At 48.4% G+C, this 20,676-nt stretch overlaps 1 protein-coding gene across 5 annotated transcripts in view; it reads right to left on the bottom strand.

Annotated features, from left to right (window-relative positions):
* Nucleotides 1-3,125: 3,125 nt before the first annotated feature.
* Dll (homeotic protein distal-less) overlaps nucleotides 3,126-20,676 on the bottom strand; it is an 83,746-nt gene continuing 66,195 nt past the window's right edge. For 4 of the 5 annotated variants that reach the window (XM_076373213.1, XM_076373222.1, XM_076373215.1 and 1 more), the window contains exons 3-5: nucleotides 11,271-11,442; nucleotides 8,127-8,439; nucleotides 3,126-7,642 (exon numbers count right to left, since the gene is read on the bottom strand). In XM_076373213.1, the coding sequence (XP_076229328.1) occupies nucleotides 7,624-7,642; nucleotides 8,127-8,439; nucleotides 11,271-11,442 (504 nt within the window). In that variant the 3' untranslated portion in view covers nucleotides 3,126-7,623. Of the gene's footprint in view, nucleotides 7,643-8,122; nucleotides 8,440-11,270; nucleotides 11,443-20,676 lie in introns of those variants that run through there. The other variant, XM_076373218.1, reaches the window with a different exon arrangement.

The following is a 20,676-nucleotide window of genomic DNA, read 5'->3' as shown; positions in this document are numbered from 1 at the left end:
GAAGTCCGCGCGTTCTTCTCCTCGACGCGGCGCGGCGGTTCCGTGGGCCTCCGCTTAGAAGATGATCGTGGCGCGCGATACTTAAGTTTCTCGAGCACTTTAATAGTTTAATTTTCTGCTCGCCTCCTGTTTGTTCACCGCGTAGATTCGGATCTCATCTTCGGGAACGCAATTAAAGAGGCGAGGCGAAAGGCGCGGAGAGCGAGAGAGCGAGAACGAGATAGAGCGAGGTGGGAGTCGGTCTGAGGAGCTCTGAAGAGGGAAAGAACGGTAGAAGGAGAGAGGAGGGGAGGTCTGACTAATAGAATAGGGGATGTTGAGGGAAGTTGAATTAAACGAGGCTTTATACGAGGCCCTCAGATTTGTCTGGAACACGATCTGACACGGATTTTATTAGACGGAAGCGGTCGTTAACGATCGACGAACGTACCATTCTTTTTTCACCGGCGTAATGAAGTTCGATGACAGATAAAACCGGTAATTAATCGCCTTTTTTTCTTGTACCCTCCGTCCGCGACGGTGCACCGACTGCAAGGTGGCGGTTCGTTTTTAATTGTGGCTCGTTTATTGCACGATTGATACCTCAATTACGCTTTGTTATTTTGTGGAAAGCACAGTGGTTGATAGTCGGCGTAGATCGAAATGGCAGATAAGAAAGCTGTTGTACGTCCTTTGCATAATGCGATAATGTGGCATACATGTGACGCACCGGTGGACTCGCTAGACCTGATTTTGCTGGCTCATTCGGATCTACCCCGTGCACTAATTGGAAGGGAATCGTTCGTAAACAACGATACATTTACATTCCATTTATGGCTGAATGTTTTCCATGTAGAAAGAAAAAAGGGTGGCTCGTGTGTTGTAACAAAGTAGCCTCGCAGATTAATATTACCGCGGCGTAATTTAATGTAACACATTAGCTGGGTACACTTAACACGGCATTTTCTCCGTCGAAACAAGCACCACATCCGCAATTTAATTATAATTAACCTGTGGATGTTTATATCAATTTTATCTTACTAATTTATCGGAATTGAAATAAGAAGTAACGCCTTCGCTATGCGGGAGCTACATTGTAATTCAAGAGAGGCTACCAAAGGTCTTACGAGACTTTACTGAACACAGCCAGTAGCTTGGTGCTCCTAAATTCCCGGGTTCCCAACTTGCTACATTTCGAGATTCCCGAAATCCCAACGAAACTAAGTTCTAAGCAACAGAATTCCCAAACGCTCGTCGATGCAACGAAGTGCGCGGTCCGGGGAAAAGGGAAAAGCAGCGAGCATCCCACTCGACGTAATCTTTTCTAAGGCGGGGGGGAATGAATGCCGGCGCCTTCCAGCCGAGATCCATTCGACCATTGTGTCCATTATAAGTTTTTGTCCCCCGTTGCAAGGAGGTTTCCCGTGCGTCTTGTGGGACTTCATGCCGCTGCATTGTCGTGCCACGGTGGTCTCCCTCCCCCCTGCCCCCCACCCATTCTTCTCCACCTCCTCCTCCTCCTCCTCCTTCTTCTTCCCTTTTTTTTTTTTATTATTTCGCTTTTACGACGAGTATAAGTTTACGTTTGGAAACCGCGGCGAGGCGCGCACGCCGCATTCATCGGTGCATCGGTACACCTTTTTCAGCCCCGATGGTCCCGCACGGACGAGCAAGCGTAGTCGCGCGTAGCGAACGCTCGTCGGACCAGCGCCGATCAACATGGCCGCCTTTTGTCGGGAACGAGACCGGCCTTTGTTCCCCGCGAAAAATCAATATCCGGATAAACGAACGGTTTAATCGGGCCCCGATAGATAATCGCCTTATTAACTACTGTCACGGTTATTACGGACCAAGTGGATCCTCTAATGCGGAGCCAATCAACGGCCGCGACGGCGATCGACGTCGGAATTAGTCGGATAGTCCCATTCGGGGCAAGGTTCGACGACAACGAACCGGCGATCCTTCTCGTCGAGTTGATTTTCACTGATATCGGAGGATGATCCGTTTCAGCGTTGTCTATAGCGCTCGCTTCAATTGATAGTTACAGTGACGGGGGAACGATTTCCTGTTGACAGACGCTGCTCATTTCTTTTAATATTGCAGTCTGATGGACATAAGAACGATCATTCTGTCAATATTTTCCTTATTTTCCGGTGACATTTAAAGATTGCGGTAGCTGCTTATAGCAGATGGAATACCTAATATATTATGGCGGTTGACTCTCCAAAGTGGTTTCGCGGTTATTCTCATGCATTATTCTAATCTCGTAGAGGTAATCGTTATCGGGTAGATTTGCGACGGGATGATCTTCCGCTTGGATTTGAATGAATCTGAAAAAAATAAGTGGACGAAGTTGCGTGAAAAGGGTATTTCTATGGTGGGGATTTCTTTGAATCGCTAGGCGGTTGGATCGCGGCCGCAAGTTTTCCAGGAAGTTTCCGCAGTCGCGGCTTTTCCAAGACACCAGGTAGACACCCAGCAAGACGTGGGATAGTCGGTGGGTTCGCTTTAAGCGAGATAGGAGTACAGTTATCCATAAAAGTAGAGCATGCGTACGCCGGCTCTAGAACGGCAGGTGGTGTCCGCTGCCGGTGAACAAAGAGAAAAGGATAAAAAGGAACTGGAACCTACCATCAGGACACTGCGAGTCCGTTCGGCGGCCGTTCCTCTGAAATGATTGAATAATTGACCGGCTCGCTCGAAAACATGGCGCTTCGTGGAACATGTCAACGACACGCGTTTTATTGCACCTTCGCAGCCGTGATGGCGGGGACCGGTATCAAAGCGAGGCGAATTCATCCAGTCCGGTGTTTTTTTAGTTCGTAACTTTCGTGTTTCGCGGCGGAGCGTACGCTCGACTGCCGGCGAAAATTTCCATCGATAAAAGAATAACGCGTCCGGCGTACCTCGAAATTAATCCTCAAATTCCCGATCGCTCGATCGTTTCGCAAATTTATAGTTCATTAATGCGACCAAGTAACGCGAATAACCATAAAATATTCATAATTGGATTAAATCAAGCTCACCTCCGAAGGGATCGGGAGGAGAAAGTTGTCTTTCGCGAAAGAGTTATGCCGGCGATCACCTGAAAAGTTGTAAAACAGATTAGAGGGCGGGATGAATGAGATCTGTGCGCTTCGTTTAAATTGAATTAATTAGTTATTATTCATATTTTATACAATAGTAATCATAATTAAGGTATCTTAGTCCATAATATCTATATTCGTACAAGGGTACTCGATAAAATTGATAAATTGGGGTCTGCCGTGTTGTTAACCTATATGTATATAGACGATTTCTGGCTTCTTTCTTTCTCTCTCTCTCTCTCTCTCTCTCTCTCTCTCTCTCGCTCGCTCTCCCTCGCACTCGTTCTCTTTCTCTCTTTCTATCATTTTACTTTACACTCTTATCACAATATCGTATTTTACACAGATTTGTTTCATTTACGACTTACGATCTAAAAAGGGGGTTTCAGAGAGGAGGGCAGGGGGCAGGGGCCCCGGTGCAATATTTACACGGAATCGAGGATCGATCCGTACTGTCCACGGTATTTCCGATCGATCCCCGTTTGGTTGCGCCGGGGCTAGTAACGCTATTAAATTCTACGGACTCTGTGTGAATTTTTTTCAATTTTTTCTCTTATAATCATCTGTGTCACTCTTTGCACGTGTAGGTGTGTGTGTGTATACTCGTCTCGCGTCGTCTGTGAATCTGTTTCATCCTGTGGTTCGTGTACCTTTAATTAAGCATGTCCGCAAATATTCCTCAATATTTTCGTATACTTCCGAATATCGTTTCGTGTGAATGTTTTCCCTGTGTGTGTTCGTTTCAGGTGTGTGTGTCCATGTACGTTCACTCGACCACGTACATGCGTGTACGTGTAGGTACCTGTGTGTGTGTGCGTCGTCGACTCTACAAACTCGCGTGAAGTTTTACGGCAAACGTCCGCGACTCCCGCTATCCCCTCGACGTTCGACGAAAGCGTGACGAAGCTGAACCGCGACGCCGTGTCCGCGCGTATTGGTTCGATTCCCGTTGACGCGCGTCGTCAACCGAAAAGAAAAAAAAACAGAAAATAAGGAAAAAGAAAAACGAACGGTCTGCCGGTCTCTAATCCATCACCGTACCATTTCTGTCTTTTTTTTTCTCTTCGCGTTACCATCGATCCGCGGGAGTACACGATACGAACGTCGGAAAATGGTAACGGTGCCCGGTGTTCCTCCGCGCGAGCAGAAACCGCACGCGCGCCCTCAAACATACACATACACACACACGCACATGCACACAATCACCGTCCAGCTTCCATTCGTTTCACGCCGTTCTCGCAATTTACTCGCTCTCCACGCGCAATTTAGGAACTGAGGGAGCTTCGTCTTAAATTACACACGCACACGCCTCTTTATTGCACCGAATCTAAACGCAAGAACCTGTCTCTCTCTCTCTCTCTCTCTCTCTCTCTCTTTCTTTTCTTCTTCCTCTCGTTTTCTCTTTTCCTCTCTGTTCGCGTTTTTCCACGAGGCATGTTCCGCGCCTCGTAGCTCTGCGGTCGAATCTAACGGCACTTATTAGTATACACGGAGGAATCATTGTCGTCGTCGTCCGGCTGAGACGCGGTTCCCCCCTTCGCTAGCACCGGCGGACACCGCGTCCCGATTGCCGGCCACGGGACGATGCCGCGAGGAATTTTGATTGACACCGTGCGAACGACATCTATTTTCGTCTCCAGCTGTCGCACGCTCGATGGTTCCTCCTGCCAGGAGCTATCTCGCCTGTATAGACGCGACTCTGCGGTACCGTGTCTTTGTACTGTTGCTGCCGTCTCTGGATGAGATGCTAGCTCGACGATTTCATACGAACATCTTAACGCTCCATATATTTTATCCGTCGATGATCAGTCGATAGGCTTCGGGAAATCGAATGTTGGAACTCTATGTTCTGCAGTGAATTAGTTGCGTTTGGAACCTATTTTCAATCGTTCGAAATATGTAGAATTTATTCATTGAAAACTATCTTGTAGGGAATGTTTACTGAACGTTAATCTCTTCGTATCGATCGTCGAGCAAACACAAGAATTCGCGAGATCGCTTCAACTACGGGGCTATTGGAACTTTTGCTTCCGCGATGGGTTTCGAAATTTGAAAGTTTCGAGAGGTCTAAGGGAGAATGTAAATGGTGTCGATGTAACGTTTGTCAGTGTCGCGAATCCTTGTTGCTTGGTCGGACAGGCCGCGTCTCGAGAGGCGAAAAAGAAGGCAGAATCAGGAAGTAAAGGGACCGTGCGAGACCGCGTTCTCATGAGACGACCATTGTTGCACCGACACGCCAGAGGATTTGGGTCAGCGGTGGGGCTCGCCGGCCCTCCCAGTTTCCCGTGGTCGCAAACCACAACCGTCTTTTTTTGCGGTTTCGTGGCTCCGTCTCTTTGAAAGCTAGCTATTGCTCGCGAGATGCAAGATGGCAAAGGTTGGCCAGCATGGCCGACGGAAAACAGTAAAAACAACGTACAACGCGGAACGTTTTCTGGATCGTCCCAGGTGCTGCGAACGGCGGAGAGTACGATCGGGACGGTCGGGGAAAGAAATTCCTTCGTGCTGAATCTGACTGTCACGCGTTCGCTACCAGAAACTCGCGAAATGATAACTCTGTGACGAAACGAGCCCAATTACAGCTGAAACAGTTTCACAATCTAACACTTCAGATTGGAGATTCCAAGTTTGAAATTTGAAATTTGTACTTTGTAATTTATAGTTTGCGATTCAAGTAGAATTTCCGCGCTAGCAACGTTAACGGCGTACCCAAAAATTCCAGGCGAGCTAATGATACTCAAAAGTTATCCAACAACTGGTAAACACGATTCTCACAAAGCGGCGCATCTAATGCGAGCCCGATGAAAGACGCGGTGCACGTAATCTACGGAAACAATAGCCTCGAGCGAACAAAAATCTACGAGTCACTGAATACATTTTATCCACCTTTTGTAACTATTTAAAAGCCGCTCATTGTTCCCCACACCGGCGAACGTAACCGCGGCGACCCAACCCACCGAACGTTCCCAAAAAACTTCGGCTCCGATAGCGAGGCGCGGAATAAAATCCGAATCAACCGATTCCTCTCGCGCTCTCAGGGTTAATTTCGGTGATGATCGTTCACGGAACGAGTAGAACTCAAAAATTACCCCCGTTCTGCCCGACATTCGGCCCTCTCATGAATTTAATGACCGCGCGGCGTACTGTCGACACGCGTGGTCCGAGAGGCAGCGATATTTCTTTTTTTCCTTCGTTCTCGTTCCTTTTTTCCTTTTCGATTCTTTCTCCGCCGCCGGTCGGATTCTACGAAACCGCGGTCCGGTCTTCGCTCCTTTTCGGAGGAGGTCCCCGGCGGGTTGCTTCATCCGGAAAGGAGGGACCAGTGATTACACCGTGATTGCCGAGATCGTTTGACTCACGAAAATGTCATTAGGGTTTCATTACTTCCAACCGCCTTGAGGAACGACTGCTCAACGAGTTTATGCAACGCATTCTCTCTCCCCCCTCTCTCTCTCTCTCTCTCTCTCTCTCTCTCTTGCTCACTCCTCCCCTATCCGTCCCTCTCGACCCCTTTTCCGTTACCCTTTCCGTTCTCCAGCACCGTCGCGGGTTCGATCCAGCACGAAGTGGGTCAGCGGACGGTTGGCCAACTGTCGCAAAAGGGATCGACCGATCTAACGTCATCGACGATTGACATTTACCGGTAGGAGATCAACGTGGAACGCGGCGGGTTCTCGGTGTTGGGCTCGCCGCGAAATGCGCACCGAGAGGTGGCGAAAAGTATCCATTGTCCGAGCGCAGATAATTGTTCGCCGCTGGTTTCGAGAGAGATCGGGCCCGGCGTCTTGACATTTAACGAGGAGATATCCGACGAGCGTGTAATCCCGATCACCGATATTCTACAGATAATCGCCGGTGCAGTCAGATCGATCGATCCGTCAGCGGTCTCCCGGCTGTACGTCTCGATCTTCGGTGATGATTCAACGACGTTCGAAGAACTCGACGAGTCTTCTTCGGACTGTCTTCGATAAGACATTTTTCCCGTAGTCTCGTCCAGTGGTTACTTTCTCGATCCTCCCGGTTCTCTGTCCTTCGACTGTTACTCCTTTCGAAGTAGAAATGTTTTCTTCCGTGGATGAATCTTCCGTGTGTCTCACAAACACGCACGATCATCGGCAGAGATTCCTGCGGTCACTCGGGAACACCATAGGGCATCGTGTTCATTTTTTTTTTCGGGTTCACTAAAGCGTTTCGCGAGTCTCTTCGATGGTCGACCGTGAAACTCGCGTCACGGCGACGGTCATTCGTTAGATTCGGGACGCGCGCTTTCGCGGGCTAAATTACTATGATGAGTTCCCTAGCGGACGTTGTGTGTCACGACGCGACGCGACGCGACGCGACGCGACGCCGCGATCAATCCTGTCCACTGTCGGCGGACGGGAACAGACACCGGACGCGGCTCTCCCGTGGAAACGGAACGGAAACAATATTAACATCGAACGCGAATCCCATCGAGACAGGTGCTATTCGTATTCACACTTTGGGGTGGGGGCGCTGTCACGTTCGCGGCTATACGAACAAGCGGTTCCTCCTGAACACAGCTCGGGGGACGTCTTCGTTAAACCGCCGGCCACACCCTGGAAAACAGCAGAGAGGCACCACAGATTAGCAAGCAACTTCTCGGTACTCCGTTGCGAAGGATACAACGTTTCGAAATCTGAGCCGATACTTGGCTAACGATTAATTACCGTTGCTCTTAATTCTCGATAATCGTCCAGCTTCTAAGACTTGAAGGTTCAACTGAACCAATAGAACACCCACGGACTTAAACCCCTTTCAAGACTAACGTTTAAAATCCGAAATTCGAGGTTTCGCTTTCGAGTCTCAACATCCAAAGTACAACGTCTCAAGGGTATAATCAACAAGCTTTCAGTTGCAAAGTATACATCGTCTAAAGTGGAAGATTTCAGGGTTCAAGTTTCTAGTTTAAAGTCTAATCGTACAGTGTCACCTTGGGACTTTCATCAAGAATCCGATGGAAACGCGCATCTTTTCTAGCGGAGATATAGAGATATCAACATCGAATCATTGTTCGAGCAACTGTGGTCCAGCTGTACTTACGTGAGTAGTCCGGGATTAGGATCCGCCTGGTACCAGGAGTACTGAGGCATGTAACCCGCGTGATGCGGCGGCGGCGGGGGTGGCGGTGGATGGTGTCCAGGCGTGTGGGGATGGTGGTGGGTGTGTGGTGGCGCGTGCGGATGCGGATGGTGCTTCATCTCGCCCGGCCAGGAGGGTGCGGGCGGGCTCTCGTTGTGCTGGGGCGACATCTCGCTTCCTGGGCTCGAACTGCCGGGGGTGTGACCCCCTGCACCACCGCCCATGCCGCCGAGGTAGCCCGTCGTCGGACTTCCCGACACCGAACTTCCGCCTCCTGGAACAAAAACGTGTGCAATCGTGATGAATCGTTTATTCCTTTGACTGTCCTCGCATCGGTCGATGATGGGACAACTTAGCTTCTTGTAGCTCAACATTTTTGGTGCTTTCGATAGTATATTACTAGGCCTACAATGCGTACTGATATCACATAAAAGTACAGAATATTTATAGTACAGTAAGAACAAAAACGTGTACAATCGTGATGAATTTTTTATTCCTTTGACTGTCCTCGGATTGGTCGATGATGGGACAACTTAGTTTCTTGTAGCTTAATATTTTTGGTGCTTTCGATAGTATATTACTAGGCCTACAATGCCTACTGATATTAGAAAAAAGCACAGAATATTTATAGTACAGTAAGAAAAAACGTGTGCAATCGTGATGAATCGTTTATTCTTTTGACTGTCCTCGCATCGGTCGATGATGGGACAACTTAGCTTCTTGTAGCTCAACATTTTTGGTGCTTTCAATAGTATATTACTAGGCCTACAATGCGTACTGATATCAGACAAAAGTACAGAATATTTGATACGTAGACGAAAGGATATTTATCGTGAGCGTCACAGACGAAGATCCACTCTCAACAGTAAACCTGATCCTCGATGATCGTTATTGAGTAAGGGCAAGGGGTTGATATGTTTACGATGATTAAACTCATAGTGATATCATTGTAGAAAAATAAATCCGCCTGGACTAAATTATGCAGTATCTATTTCAGACTGTCGGATCGGCTTTCCAGTCTCACAAATTTCTATTTATATTCATATATTCAAATTTGATGAACCTTTGAATTTTATTACCCAGGATACATAATTCTGCTATCAGAAGCAACGTTTCGCGCGACGCCCGAGAAAAAGTGAAAACGGTTGTTAAAGCGTACTTAATCCAGTCTCTATTTCATCAATGAAGCATAAATGAGTTTTCGTGTTTCTCTCGGGTATTCCGGTTCCCGGTTCGAATATATTTCATTGGCAGCCGCGACGGGAAAGCTCTGCGGTGCCCGCCACGCGTCGATGACTCGTTACACGCACCGACGCAACCAGTCGTATCGCGGAGATGTGGATCGGCAAGGTTGTCGAACGGTTCTGCGCCGATGGCGTTACGAATCGATCTTCTTAATTGATTTACATCTTCCGATTCGATCCGTAGCTCTAGAAGGCGCTAGATTTTCGTACATTCGTTCTATCGCAGCGTTTGCTAAGCGAGTTCCTCTTAAACGATCTTATTGGACACCTTTAAGCATCGTTTGAACTATTTGTCTCATCAAAAACGAACAGCGATTAAGATTAACCAGAAGTTAAATTAACAGCTTCGGTAATTAAGTGTTGTTCAATCGTTGTCCACGAAGCTAAGGGTCTACACGACAGTAAACAATCGCAAATTGCTCTGGAAATCATTTCTCGCAGATGAATATCACTCTGGGGCAGACTGTGCCTCGTTAAAGTCGTCGCCGCTTTCAACGCATTATTTACTCGCGAGAAAAGCTCCGGAGATTGACTCGCGATAGTTTCAATCTCGAATTGACACGTATCTTTATGCTATCACCGTGAAATTTCGACCGGTCCGAAATCGGAACACTGCATCGGTACTCGTTTAATATTTTCAGCGCGATTTAAGGCGTATCGGAAGCGTGTCCGACTTCCCATCGATCCCCGCCCGATACGGGATAATTATAAGCTTGTAAACCCGGCCGTAGCCGTCGCGCGCGTTTTCTGGTAGCCGGTGTCGCGAGCGGAAACTTCTTATTATTATTAAGATCGAGTTAAGTTAATGCTTCGCTCCTGTGCTGCGCACCGCCTGCAGCACAATCGGATAAACACTCGGGGACTTTCATTACGCGCCGTGATTTCTAAACACCCGAGTGTCATGAATCGTATGTTCAATTTTATTGGTCATTACGAGCATTGGGTTGAATGAAAACGTTCATGACAAAAATTAACGGTTACGCTCGCGGTCGCTCGCGAATCTGACTAATCATTGATCGATTCTACCGATGAATAAAATTATTAGACGACCGCCGTTAAACGAAGTAAATTGAGAAGTAAATGTGAATCAGGTTAACTTCTTATACGGGCAACTTCATTTAAATTTATAATACATATCGATGTTTATAATACCAATCGAAGCGCTTACATTTCAGCAAAACAACCGTAATTAATAATCAGTTGAAGATTCAACGATTTCAACTTTTTCACAACGGAGGATTCGACTTTGTTTTTTCCTATGATAATAACGGATACGCGCGGTGTATCACGGTCGTCCCGGCGCCGAAAAAAAATTAGTACAAAGTTCGCGCAGCGGTGTTCAATGATTAAACGACCGAGGAATCGAAGGTGAAGTTATGATAAACAGTGATTAGATCGCCGTGAGTTATGCGAATTCCGAATTTAACCTCATTGATTTATGTGCAAGAAAATCGATTATAATTCCGTTTCCCACGAAAAGTGCATAAATGCATAAATGAGTGATACGCGGCTCTGCCGGTAATTAACCTCCCGCTTTAAGAATGTCAATCGCTCTAGTATAACGTGCCGCGGACGATCATTTCGAAAGATATCAAGGAACCTTATGGAACATTATAATTACAACGAAATATTATACATGCCGGTTACTATGTCGCTAATGATTAACTTATCAACGTATCTCTACATCTGCATATCGAAAGAAATATTAAGAAAGAATGAAATATAACGTTCCCTGGGCATAATGAGCAATTCTAATGCCGCTCTATCAAAGTATGCTTCTAGTTATCGAGTTATCGCTATCAAGTTGCGTACATTGTTGCAAGTGATTAATATTTTCAGACATATTAGAGAATTTCTGTACCTCCTTGCATGAGACTTCCGGGTTGGCCCGGTTGAGGGGATGGTCCTCCGGGTAGAGCGGTTCCACCGGCTAGAAGGCTACCGTGTTGTCCTCCGCCGCCGCCTCCGCTCTGCTGCGCCGCCTTCATCATCTTCTTGTACTTACTTCTTCTGTTCTGGAACCAGATTTTCACCTGCAACAAAAATCGAAAGAACGGGTCAGCTGGAACTCGTTTCGCGAGTTGTCGGTAGCTATTGCGCGCACGAAACGAACACGCCGATGGCGAGGGGGGGAGGGAGGGGACGGCCGAGAAAGAGAAAGAGGCAGAAAGAAAGAGGGGGGAAAAAACGGATTGATAAAAAGAAAGAGAGAAGAGAGACCGTCGCTCGGGTTGATGTACTGTTTAACGTGGTTCGAGAGACGTGGGAAGCCGGCAATTTTCACTGTCTCCGCGTCGCTGTCCTTCCTTCCGTCAAACATCCGATAATTACAGGCCCCGATAGACATTTTCTGCGTGTACCACACGTAATGATACACGCTTGCCTCTTTGGCATATATGTTTTACCTCGCCAATGGTCTCATCCGCGGAGACGCTAAATCTTTTTTCAAAAAGGTGACTATGTTGCGTGATTAGAACAATCCTCGCGATGTCCAGCTAACCGTTATGGTGTACGATCAGTGGACTCTATCAAAAGTTGCGCCTACCAAAGTTGCAACCAGAAGTTAAACAAGCGTGTCTCATAGTCTCGAGTGTGGTGTTTACGTTATAATGGAAGAAAGAAAGTGGTGTCGTTAGCTAAGCAAATAGAAGGAAGTAGGAACCCCTAACGCTCCGTAATGCAACCCTGCCACCAAGGCTCGGTAACTTTGTTACCTAGTTGCAAAGGAAAAGCAACGGAACCGGGGATGCAGAAAAAAAGGGCAGGAAAAAATGAGAAAAACAGAAGGAACACTGCTAGTTTCGTAATTGTCGTTTCTTTTGCCTGTCCCTGCCTACACGCCGCATAGAACGCCGGGCATGGCCTGCAGCGGATACTAATGCGCGTGTGCCGCTGTTAGGATTGCACATGCGGTATTTTTTTGTGTCCTCGCGATCTATACGTACGCTATGTGCACGTGACGTGCTGCTCAATCTTACGTAACCTTGCCTCATAGAGGCGAGCGCTTGCCAGGAGAAACCGTCGGATGAGGAACGCTCGTGTTTTGCGCGAGCTGAAACGTGCACGGTTAACCCTTCCTCCGGTTTCAGGAAGAGGAAGATCGCGGTTCGGCTCGTTGACTTTCTAAGGGAAGTGCGAGCGAATCTTTTTTTTCCATCTTTCGGCTAATCGCTGGGAATTCGCGGACTCTGGCAGCTGGGATATCTGGGAGATCGGACAAGGGCAGCTCGAGTGCTTTCACTGGAAATTCGAAGGCTGTGGTAGCTTAAGAATCTATTCCGGTGGATTCACTTGGAATTCCGAAGTTTTATTTGATCGTTCAGCTGATCTTAACTTTTCTGGGAATTTAGACTGTTGTAGTTCAACGATCTGGGGGTAGCAAACATTTAATGCACTCTTTAGCTGATCTATCTTTGTTGAGATTTTTGAGACTCTGATAATTCGGTAATTTGTAGATGTCGATTTTGGAATATGTCCTAGTGATGGATGTTAATATACTTTTACCAAGACCAAAATGTCTAATGGTTTCCCCGAGACAGTAGAATTAAGTAGCAATGACCAATTGACTTCGATAACCCCGAGCAGAGCGCCGGTGAAAGAAAGCGACATTTGTGTTCGAAATGTATTCCCAGACCTACATTTCCCTGATACACTACTCCGCATTGTATATCGTGTACGTTTTCAAACGCTGCCGCGCGGCGATAACGCTCGCATAATGCGCATCAACCTCTGATAAAGGAACAAGACTCTCGACCCTGCTATCATCAAAAGCTAGTGTTTATGCAATTGTCTTGTTCGACAGTCGTGCAGAGAACTTCGCCGCCTGGTAATCAGGTTTCGAACTCTCCTTTCCGAGGAATCCGCTACAGCTCATTTCCTCGTGAACCACCTTGATAACCGAGACTTCATTCCACGGGGATTTTTTTCTGGAAAGCAGTGCTATTAATTAATCAATGACCCAGCCCCGCGGCCGGACACTTAATTCCGATAGACATCATTCCAAGTGGCGCATCAAAACCCACGTGTGACGGCTGGCAGGAGGACGAACAGGTCCTCCTCGTCAGCCCGGCTCGGTTCCGGCGTTGCGTAATCACCGTCGAGCCCCTGGGTGACGCGTTCGCGCGTCCACGGCTTTTTACGCCTCGGGCGTCAATCAAAAAGCGTACGGTTACTTTAATTAACTAAGTCGGTCCGGTGGGCGGGACGGTGGAAAGGGGGATAGAGCTCGGTGAAGCTAGACCAACGAAGACGGAACGCAGAAGGAGCATCTCGAATCGAAAAATAAAAGCCGGAAAAAAGCATCCGGCGCAAGAAGCGAGGGCAGAACGGAGAGGACATCGCAACATCAAAACGAGTTCATTAAAACCGCGGCGCGGAGTTCGTCTCGGGGAAAGAAACGCGGCCGCTCGCTGGCTCCACATTGTTTCACGTTTCGTAAGCCGAATCGGCCCGCTGAAGCTCGCGGCTCGCGTGCATACACGCACACGAACACGCCTCGCGTCAGGATAGAGAGCGGAATGCCCGTGTAACGCTGCGCTGTGTATAAAATGGCCGCGTACGTACGGTACCGGCCGAAAAATATGTTGCCGCCGCGGAACACCGTGAGAAAGGGAGACGCCGAAAGAGGAGGGACGAGGAGAGAGGACCCGCTTCCCTTCTCTCCGAGGGGGCAGCAGCTCTTATTGGCGAGCGTGCGCCCGGCGTGCCGGCGCAAATAAATCTCTTTCTAATTGCTCGGCGAAAAACTCGCGGCCGCGAGTTGCGCCGGGTAGATGGCGCCCGACAAAGGGCCCAGCGCTAAAACCTCATCTTCGCCGTAGTTTATTTCGCCGGCCCCGAAGCGCCACCGCTTTGTTTATTGATATTTACAGCCGCCGTGACACGGGGGCTACCAGCCAGCGAAACTCGCGGCGGGGAGCTTTTGTCCGCGCGGACGCGGCTCGGTTTTTTCGGACGGGTCCCCTTGTCCCGAGTGCAGGTGCAGATTCTTCGGGAACAGCAGTGTCGTAATTAATACTAGAGTCGGTATTAAACGTGCTCGATTAAAATCGTTGATGCCGAATATACGCTCGGAGACTTCCACATTGGGCGCTTCGGTACCAAACGGAACGACGAATACATTTGTATTCACTATTGCTACGTATCTCTCTCGAACCATCGGAATACCCGATGAATAATTAGCATTCCTCGATCCCGTATTACCAGATCACAATGACACGAAAGTCTGTCCTCCGCGTCGTCGATTATCGCAATCACTCTAGCCGCACGAAGGGACACATCCGCGGCAGCATGCGGCAACCGGCAAGAATCCTGGCAAAAAACGGACGGTCCGCGGCTCGAAATGTATGCAAATGCGCGTGACGAGTCCGCACCGCCTCGCGACGGAATACATAAGTATACGAAGCTGGAGGAACGAGCAGCCAACGCAGCAGCAGCAGCAGAAGAAGAAGAAGAAGAAGGAGAAGAAAGAGAAGAAGAAGAAGAAGAAGAAGAAGAAGAAGAAGAAGAAGAACAAGAAGAACGACCCGAAGAAGAATACGAAGAGGAAGATGTGTACGGACGAAGCGCAACGCCGACGGCCACGGGAACGGCAGTGGCAAGCCGCTGTTATCTCTGTCCCTCCAGCGTCGTCGTGCACGCGGCTTAACGCAGGCCAGGTCGAATGGCCGTCGGGCGTCCCCGTGCGAGCGCAAAAATCGCGCGCTTGCCAGCCGGTGGTCGCGCACAGCCCTTTTCGCGACACCCGTTGGAAAAACAAAAGGAAAAGAGGCAGGGGCCGCGAAGGGACGATGGTAGCCCTTCCTCTGCCTCCTTCCACCGTCCCTTTGACGTTCGCCGGGAACCAGGCGACGGCTTCCGACGTCGCTCCCGGCGAGCCTGGGCACAGCTCGTAACAGCCCCCGCTGTCGATATCGACGATGCATACTCAATGAGCGACAGATCGCCGCCGGAGGGTGAAGGGGCGTGAAGGAACACCGGGAAAGGGGGCACAGCAGCCCGGACAAGGTTTCAGGAGTAAAAAGCACGCCGTTTCGCCTGCGTGAATCCGAGAGCGGCCGGCCGCCAGCTCGCGCGCGCGCGAGCAAGCGAGCTCGCGAGAACGCGCGGCCTGTTTAATATTTATGAGAGGCATCTAGGAATAATCTACGTCTAAATGAAAACGCTCCCACCGAATCGGCGCTCCGTGGGCCAGCTGCCTCCGACGATCCTCGGCTCGGGCGAGCTGAACGTCGGTTCGTGGGGAGAATAAGGATTTCGTTTTTGACTGCTTGATTTTTCGAGCAGATTGTTTCGATCGTCGGGGATCGTTAGAGTTTTCGCGCGATCCTGGCAGGGTTCGATTCATTCGTTCTTTCGGAAGTTACTATCGATGGATGGTTGTCTGACTATAGGCATTCCTGATTCACTGTCAATTAGTATGTAGATACATTGATGAATTCCTAGGTGAACGATTGGTTATTACAGGAAGCTGATCGTATCGTAAGATTGAGGTTTTATTTAGAATTATGGTTTCAGCGAGATAGTGTCTGATCATTGGAGATCTGTTTTCACTTTGAAATTCTCTATCGCTTTATGGATTTGAGGGAGTGTTGTTTGATGCTTGAACGTATCGTAGGATCACAGGATTTTCTGAAATAGTTTGTCTGATTATACGAGGCCTCTTTCCACTGTGTTCTTTGTGTCTACATAGATTTCAGTGTGGTAAGAAGATCAGTTCGAGCAGTTCCAGTCAGTTCGTAGGTTTAGCTGACCGATATTCGTTGCCGGTTTTATCGAATGATGTATGCCAGCCATGGATACCGTAATTGGCGCTCGCAAAAATGTAGTCCTTGACTTGATAATACCAGCCGATAGCACCTCGCGCCGGCTTACCGCGGCTCTGTTAACTGTAGTTACAACCTAGTTACAACAGCTCGAGGCATGAACGATAAAAGTTTGGGAAGGTTTCGAAACGTCCGATAACGCGGACGCGAAAACGGAGAAGTTTCTCGGGAGAACTGTGCATCTTCGCAGCTGCGAATATACTCCGCGGAAATGATAAATTGAAAACATTCGATCGGCCTAAGTAACGAAAGAAACGAAACTATTACGGTGATAGTGAACGAACGAATTTCTGCTGTGGTGTTGCTTTCAGTGACGTACATTCTCTTATTTTATCGTGTGCGGAGAATAATGTCTTGTCTATATGTTTTTCACGATGCCAATAAACATAGACACTAATTATGGCAGGTAATACTTTTCGACACACTTGGCACGTAAGTTATCTACTCCATTAGCGAGCTGTTTCAAATACTCGAAATGCGCGACGAATATAGCGAGGGGTATCATCATCAGCACTGATAAGCTTTAAGAACGATACCGTTTCGCGTTATTATCGCGCTCTGTTTGACCGGTGCTCGAAATAATTGTATTCTTATAATTAGTTTTCGAATAAAATGCATCGGCTAACCACTCTGCGCACTATCGCCTAACCGCGTTTCGAAAATTACCACGATCTCTTCAAAACAAGAAACGAGGGAATAAATCCATAATATAAGGAAAACAAAACACCTTCTTGCATTCTCTACTCGCGTATCCAAATGAAAATAGAAAAGCGCATCGATTCCGTTGTTCCTCAAGATTCGCCAACGCCAAACAGAAAATCTACTTGGAATCCCTCGTAGAAACCAGCCTATCGCTTTCGATCCACTCGAAACACCCTACAAATATCTCACCCTATTATCGAATGATCACCGAGTCGCCCCCTAGAGTACCACCGTCAGACCTATCAGACACGATTCTTAATCCCCCAACCCCGCATTTCACCGGTTGCGCAACGCGGGCACGGAATTATGCTCGGAAATACAGCCGCGAATTATTTTGCCAATCGTGTCCTCCCCTGCGCCAACAGCGTGTGGGCCAGTCAGGCAGCCGGCGCGCGTGCAGATCGTCGCTGACACAAAATTGGAGGTTATATCGCCTGTTGGGGCAGTATCGCTGGCTGGATCGAGTTATATTCCCGCGGCTCGCGCGAGCGAGTTGCACAGGCTCGCACAGGCGACGCCGCGACGGTGGGACCCCCGTCGGCGTGTTCTGAATGATCCAATCTGTCCGCACAATAAATAATCACGCGTATCGGTACGGCCTACCTGCGCCCTCTCCCGTATGCCGAAAGCCGTAACAAACTAATCCGTCATCGGTACCGGACGGCGACGGCCGCCCGTACAAATCGCTGAAGGGTTTTTCAACGGGCAGCAATCAGCGACGCGCACCGGACCCCGGGCATCGATCGCCGCCGGAGAGGAAACTCCCACGCGGAACGATCTGAATTCTGCGGACCGAGGACCGCCGAGGATCCGTGGGGGATGAAACGAGGCTGTTTTAATTGACCTTTGTAGCCGAGGATTAGAGGACCTCTCGGCAATCCTTGCGCGATTTATCCGTGAGGATTTCACGATTAGATCGTGCGACTCGTTGTGTGGTTTGTTGGATGATAGTGTCATTTGGGGGTGATTGTGCGCGTCAGCTGTAACTGGGGGTGTATCCAAGGGAGCCGGGTTCTGTCAACTCTATGCACGAAGTAGAAGAACGGTAGATTAGAATTGCCTTAGGTTTTTTGCTACAATGCAATATTAAACGAATTCATGATTGTAGGTTGTAGCAAGTGCAAATGCGAAAGACTATCCCTAGGTTATTTCTGTGAAATATTTCGCTTCAAGGAGTATTTTACCGACATTCCTACCCTCTGTCACAATCTTCCGACACTGTTCACCGGAGAATCATTTGAACTGAAAGAAGCAATGTCGAATCGAGTTTGCAGGCGTATTCAAAGATCCACGTGAACATATGTCGCATTTTCCGAACACAGTCGAGCGAGCAGGTATCGTAGGTACCTACATTTCCTACCAGCCGAGGGCGGGGGGGATAATAACAGCCGTGTAAATGCGTCACTAGGGCCCCGTTCGTTCGCATAATGCTATAATGCCTCTTTTTTTTTATTTCGCTCGCCCGCTCACTCCCACAATGCAACGTCGGTTCTCCCCCTCCTTCGTCAACCCTGTCGCTCCCCCGCACCAGCCCCCTCGCTGCTTCGGCGATTCCCACTTCCTGCCTGGCATCGGTGATGCGCAGTGCCACCTTAACAACAACGAAATTCCCCAGTGGTGCAACGGCCCCATCGCGCTTTGTTATTCATCGCTGCGCTTCTGCCTTCTCCCTTCTTCGTTTCGTCTACGAAACGAGCTATGCGCATACTTTTCTTACGGGTGCTCGGCGAGTCCACGAAATACTGTGGGGAACGTTGGAGAGACAGTGGTAACACTGCTCGAGGAATCGGGTTTTCCAATGCTGAGCTGTGTTAATTGATGCATCGGTTGATTAGCGGTCGGTTCGATTTAACGTGAAGCTGATAATCGAGCGCAGAACGTGGATAATTGCGCTGATGTTTTGCAAATGAAATTACATCGCATATTGTAAGAGAGTTATTTGTAACTTAATTGTAGCGTATGCAGATCGACGCTATTAAATTAGTGCACACGCCTGCGTAACAGGAAACGTTGGAAACAAAGATTGAACTCTGACTCGAGATAGAACTATGCGAAACGTTTAACTCGACCGAAGCTCGAGGTTCCCGGGATGGACCGACGAGAGAATGAGCTCTATATTTAGGCAGAGCATTCATGAGGAAGATACCGATCGTCGGTGGCGCGTTGATTCTGAATCTTTTTATTTTTGTTTAATCAGGATCGCGAGAAGCATTTAGTTGCTCCCATGCGATCACAATAGAGCACGTGCCCGCCGTTTGTTTGTCGGTCGACGGAATCTTAATCGGAAACCGCGATTATCGCGGGGCATTATTACTCGTCCCCCGCGGATCCGTGGCTCGGTGAGCTCCATCACAGCGGGCAAAAAATGGTTGAAATCGAAACACTGTTTTACAACACGATCACGTAGCTGACAGAACGGTGACAGGCGGAATACGAGCGCGGCAAAACGGTACACACGCGTACCCTGTCACCGTTCCTTTGTCCCGGGACCATTTGTTATTTTGTACATATTCATAACGCTGTTACATCATCGCGTACCGCTGCATTCTCTACCGGCCTTCTCTCCTTTTTTTCCGTTCCTCTTTCCAGCAGCTATCGTGCTGGATACGCGCAGTTCATCGATACTCGGCGCCTCGACAGGAATTTTTATAAAACCACTCGAAAGAGGTGGCTTAAGTGTATCTAGCGTAGAGGAACGATCACTGAAGAAATTGCTTCTTCTATAATATCGTTACTTATCAAGGGTTGAGTCTGATGTAGTCTAATATAGGAGGGTAATCTACTAACATTGGATTGCGAACGATAGTCTAAGTTCTAATAAATTTGTAAGTATTCCTAATTCAAGTAAAAGGAATAAAGTATCCAACTCTTCTATTCTATGTAACCCTTTGCACTCGGAAGGCGACTCTCAGTCACCATTTGATTCGACGCGGTAAAGCTATAAAATGTAAAAACTATACGTTGAACTTCGTATAATGCCTTGATACGTGAAATATTGGAATAAAATAGGTTTGTTCCTCAATATACTTGCAATTTCCCTTCGAGTTGGTTTCAAGGAATACCGTCTTCGCCTCGTCAAAAAATGTTAAACATTTCTAGTGAGAAACTTCCGAGTGCAAAGGGTTAATAGAATAGTTCCACTTGGCTACAGTCGAGTTCCATTATTCGAAACGAAGGCTTCCGAAGTTCGAAAGGATGCGAAGTCGAACCGGGTCCCGTTACCCGTTTACGCAGCCCCCCGATAAAATGCAGATGCAGATCGGAGCAAACGTTGAACCGCATCTCTCGGGTGGAAGCAGATCCTGCGTTACGTGAGAAATCTTAGGGAACCGTTATTGTATATCGTACCGCCTGTCGTTCGCAAGACACAAAGGCCCTATTCATCCGCGTGCAATCGTATGCATAGGAACTGATCCTGACTTCCAGCATGCCTCGCATCGCTTCGCGCCATCCTCCTTCGGCGGGTACCTCCTTGCTCGCTGAACCTCGTTAGATCGTGGTAAAAGAATAATATCCGGCGTCAGGGCTGCCGTTTCACCAAATGAGATCCCGATTATACCGTGTTTCCGAGACTTTCACCTGCTCCGCGCTGTCGCTCGAAACTTCGCCATCGAACGCACGCCGCCGCGCATCGGCTAGAAGCGTATCCAGAAATTACGGTACTTACGTTACGTGGCTGAATCCTTGCGAATTTATAACTCGCAGGCTACATCTCGATAACTTTAAGAAATCCATAAACCT

The sequence above is a fragment of the Nomia melanderi genome, chromosome 1, assembly GCF_051020985.1.
Source record: "Nomia melanderi isolate GNS246 chromosome 1, iyNomMela1, whole genome shotgun sequence".
Lineage (NCBI taxonomy): Eukaryota > Metazoa > Arthropoda > Insecta > Hymenoptera > Halictidae > Nomia > Nomia melanderi.
This window is presented reverse-complemented; position numbering and strand designations above follow the sequence as displayed.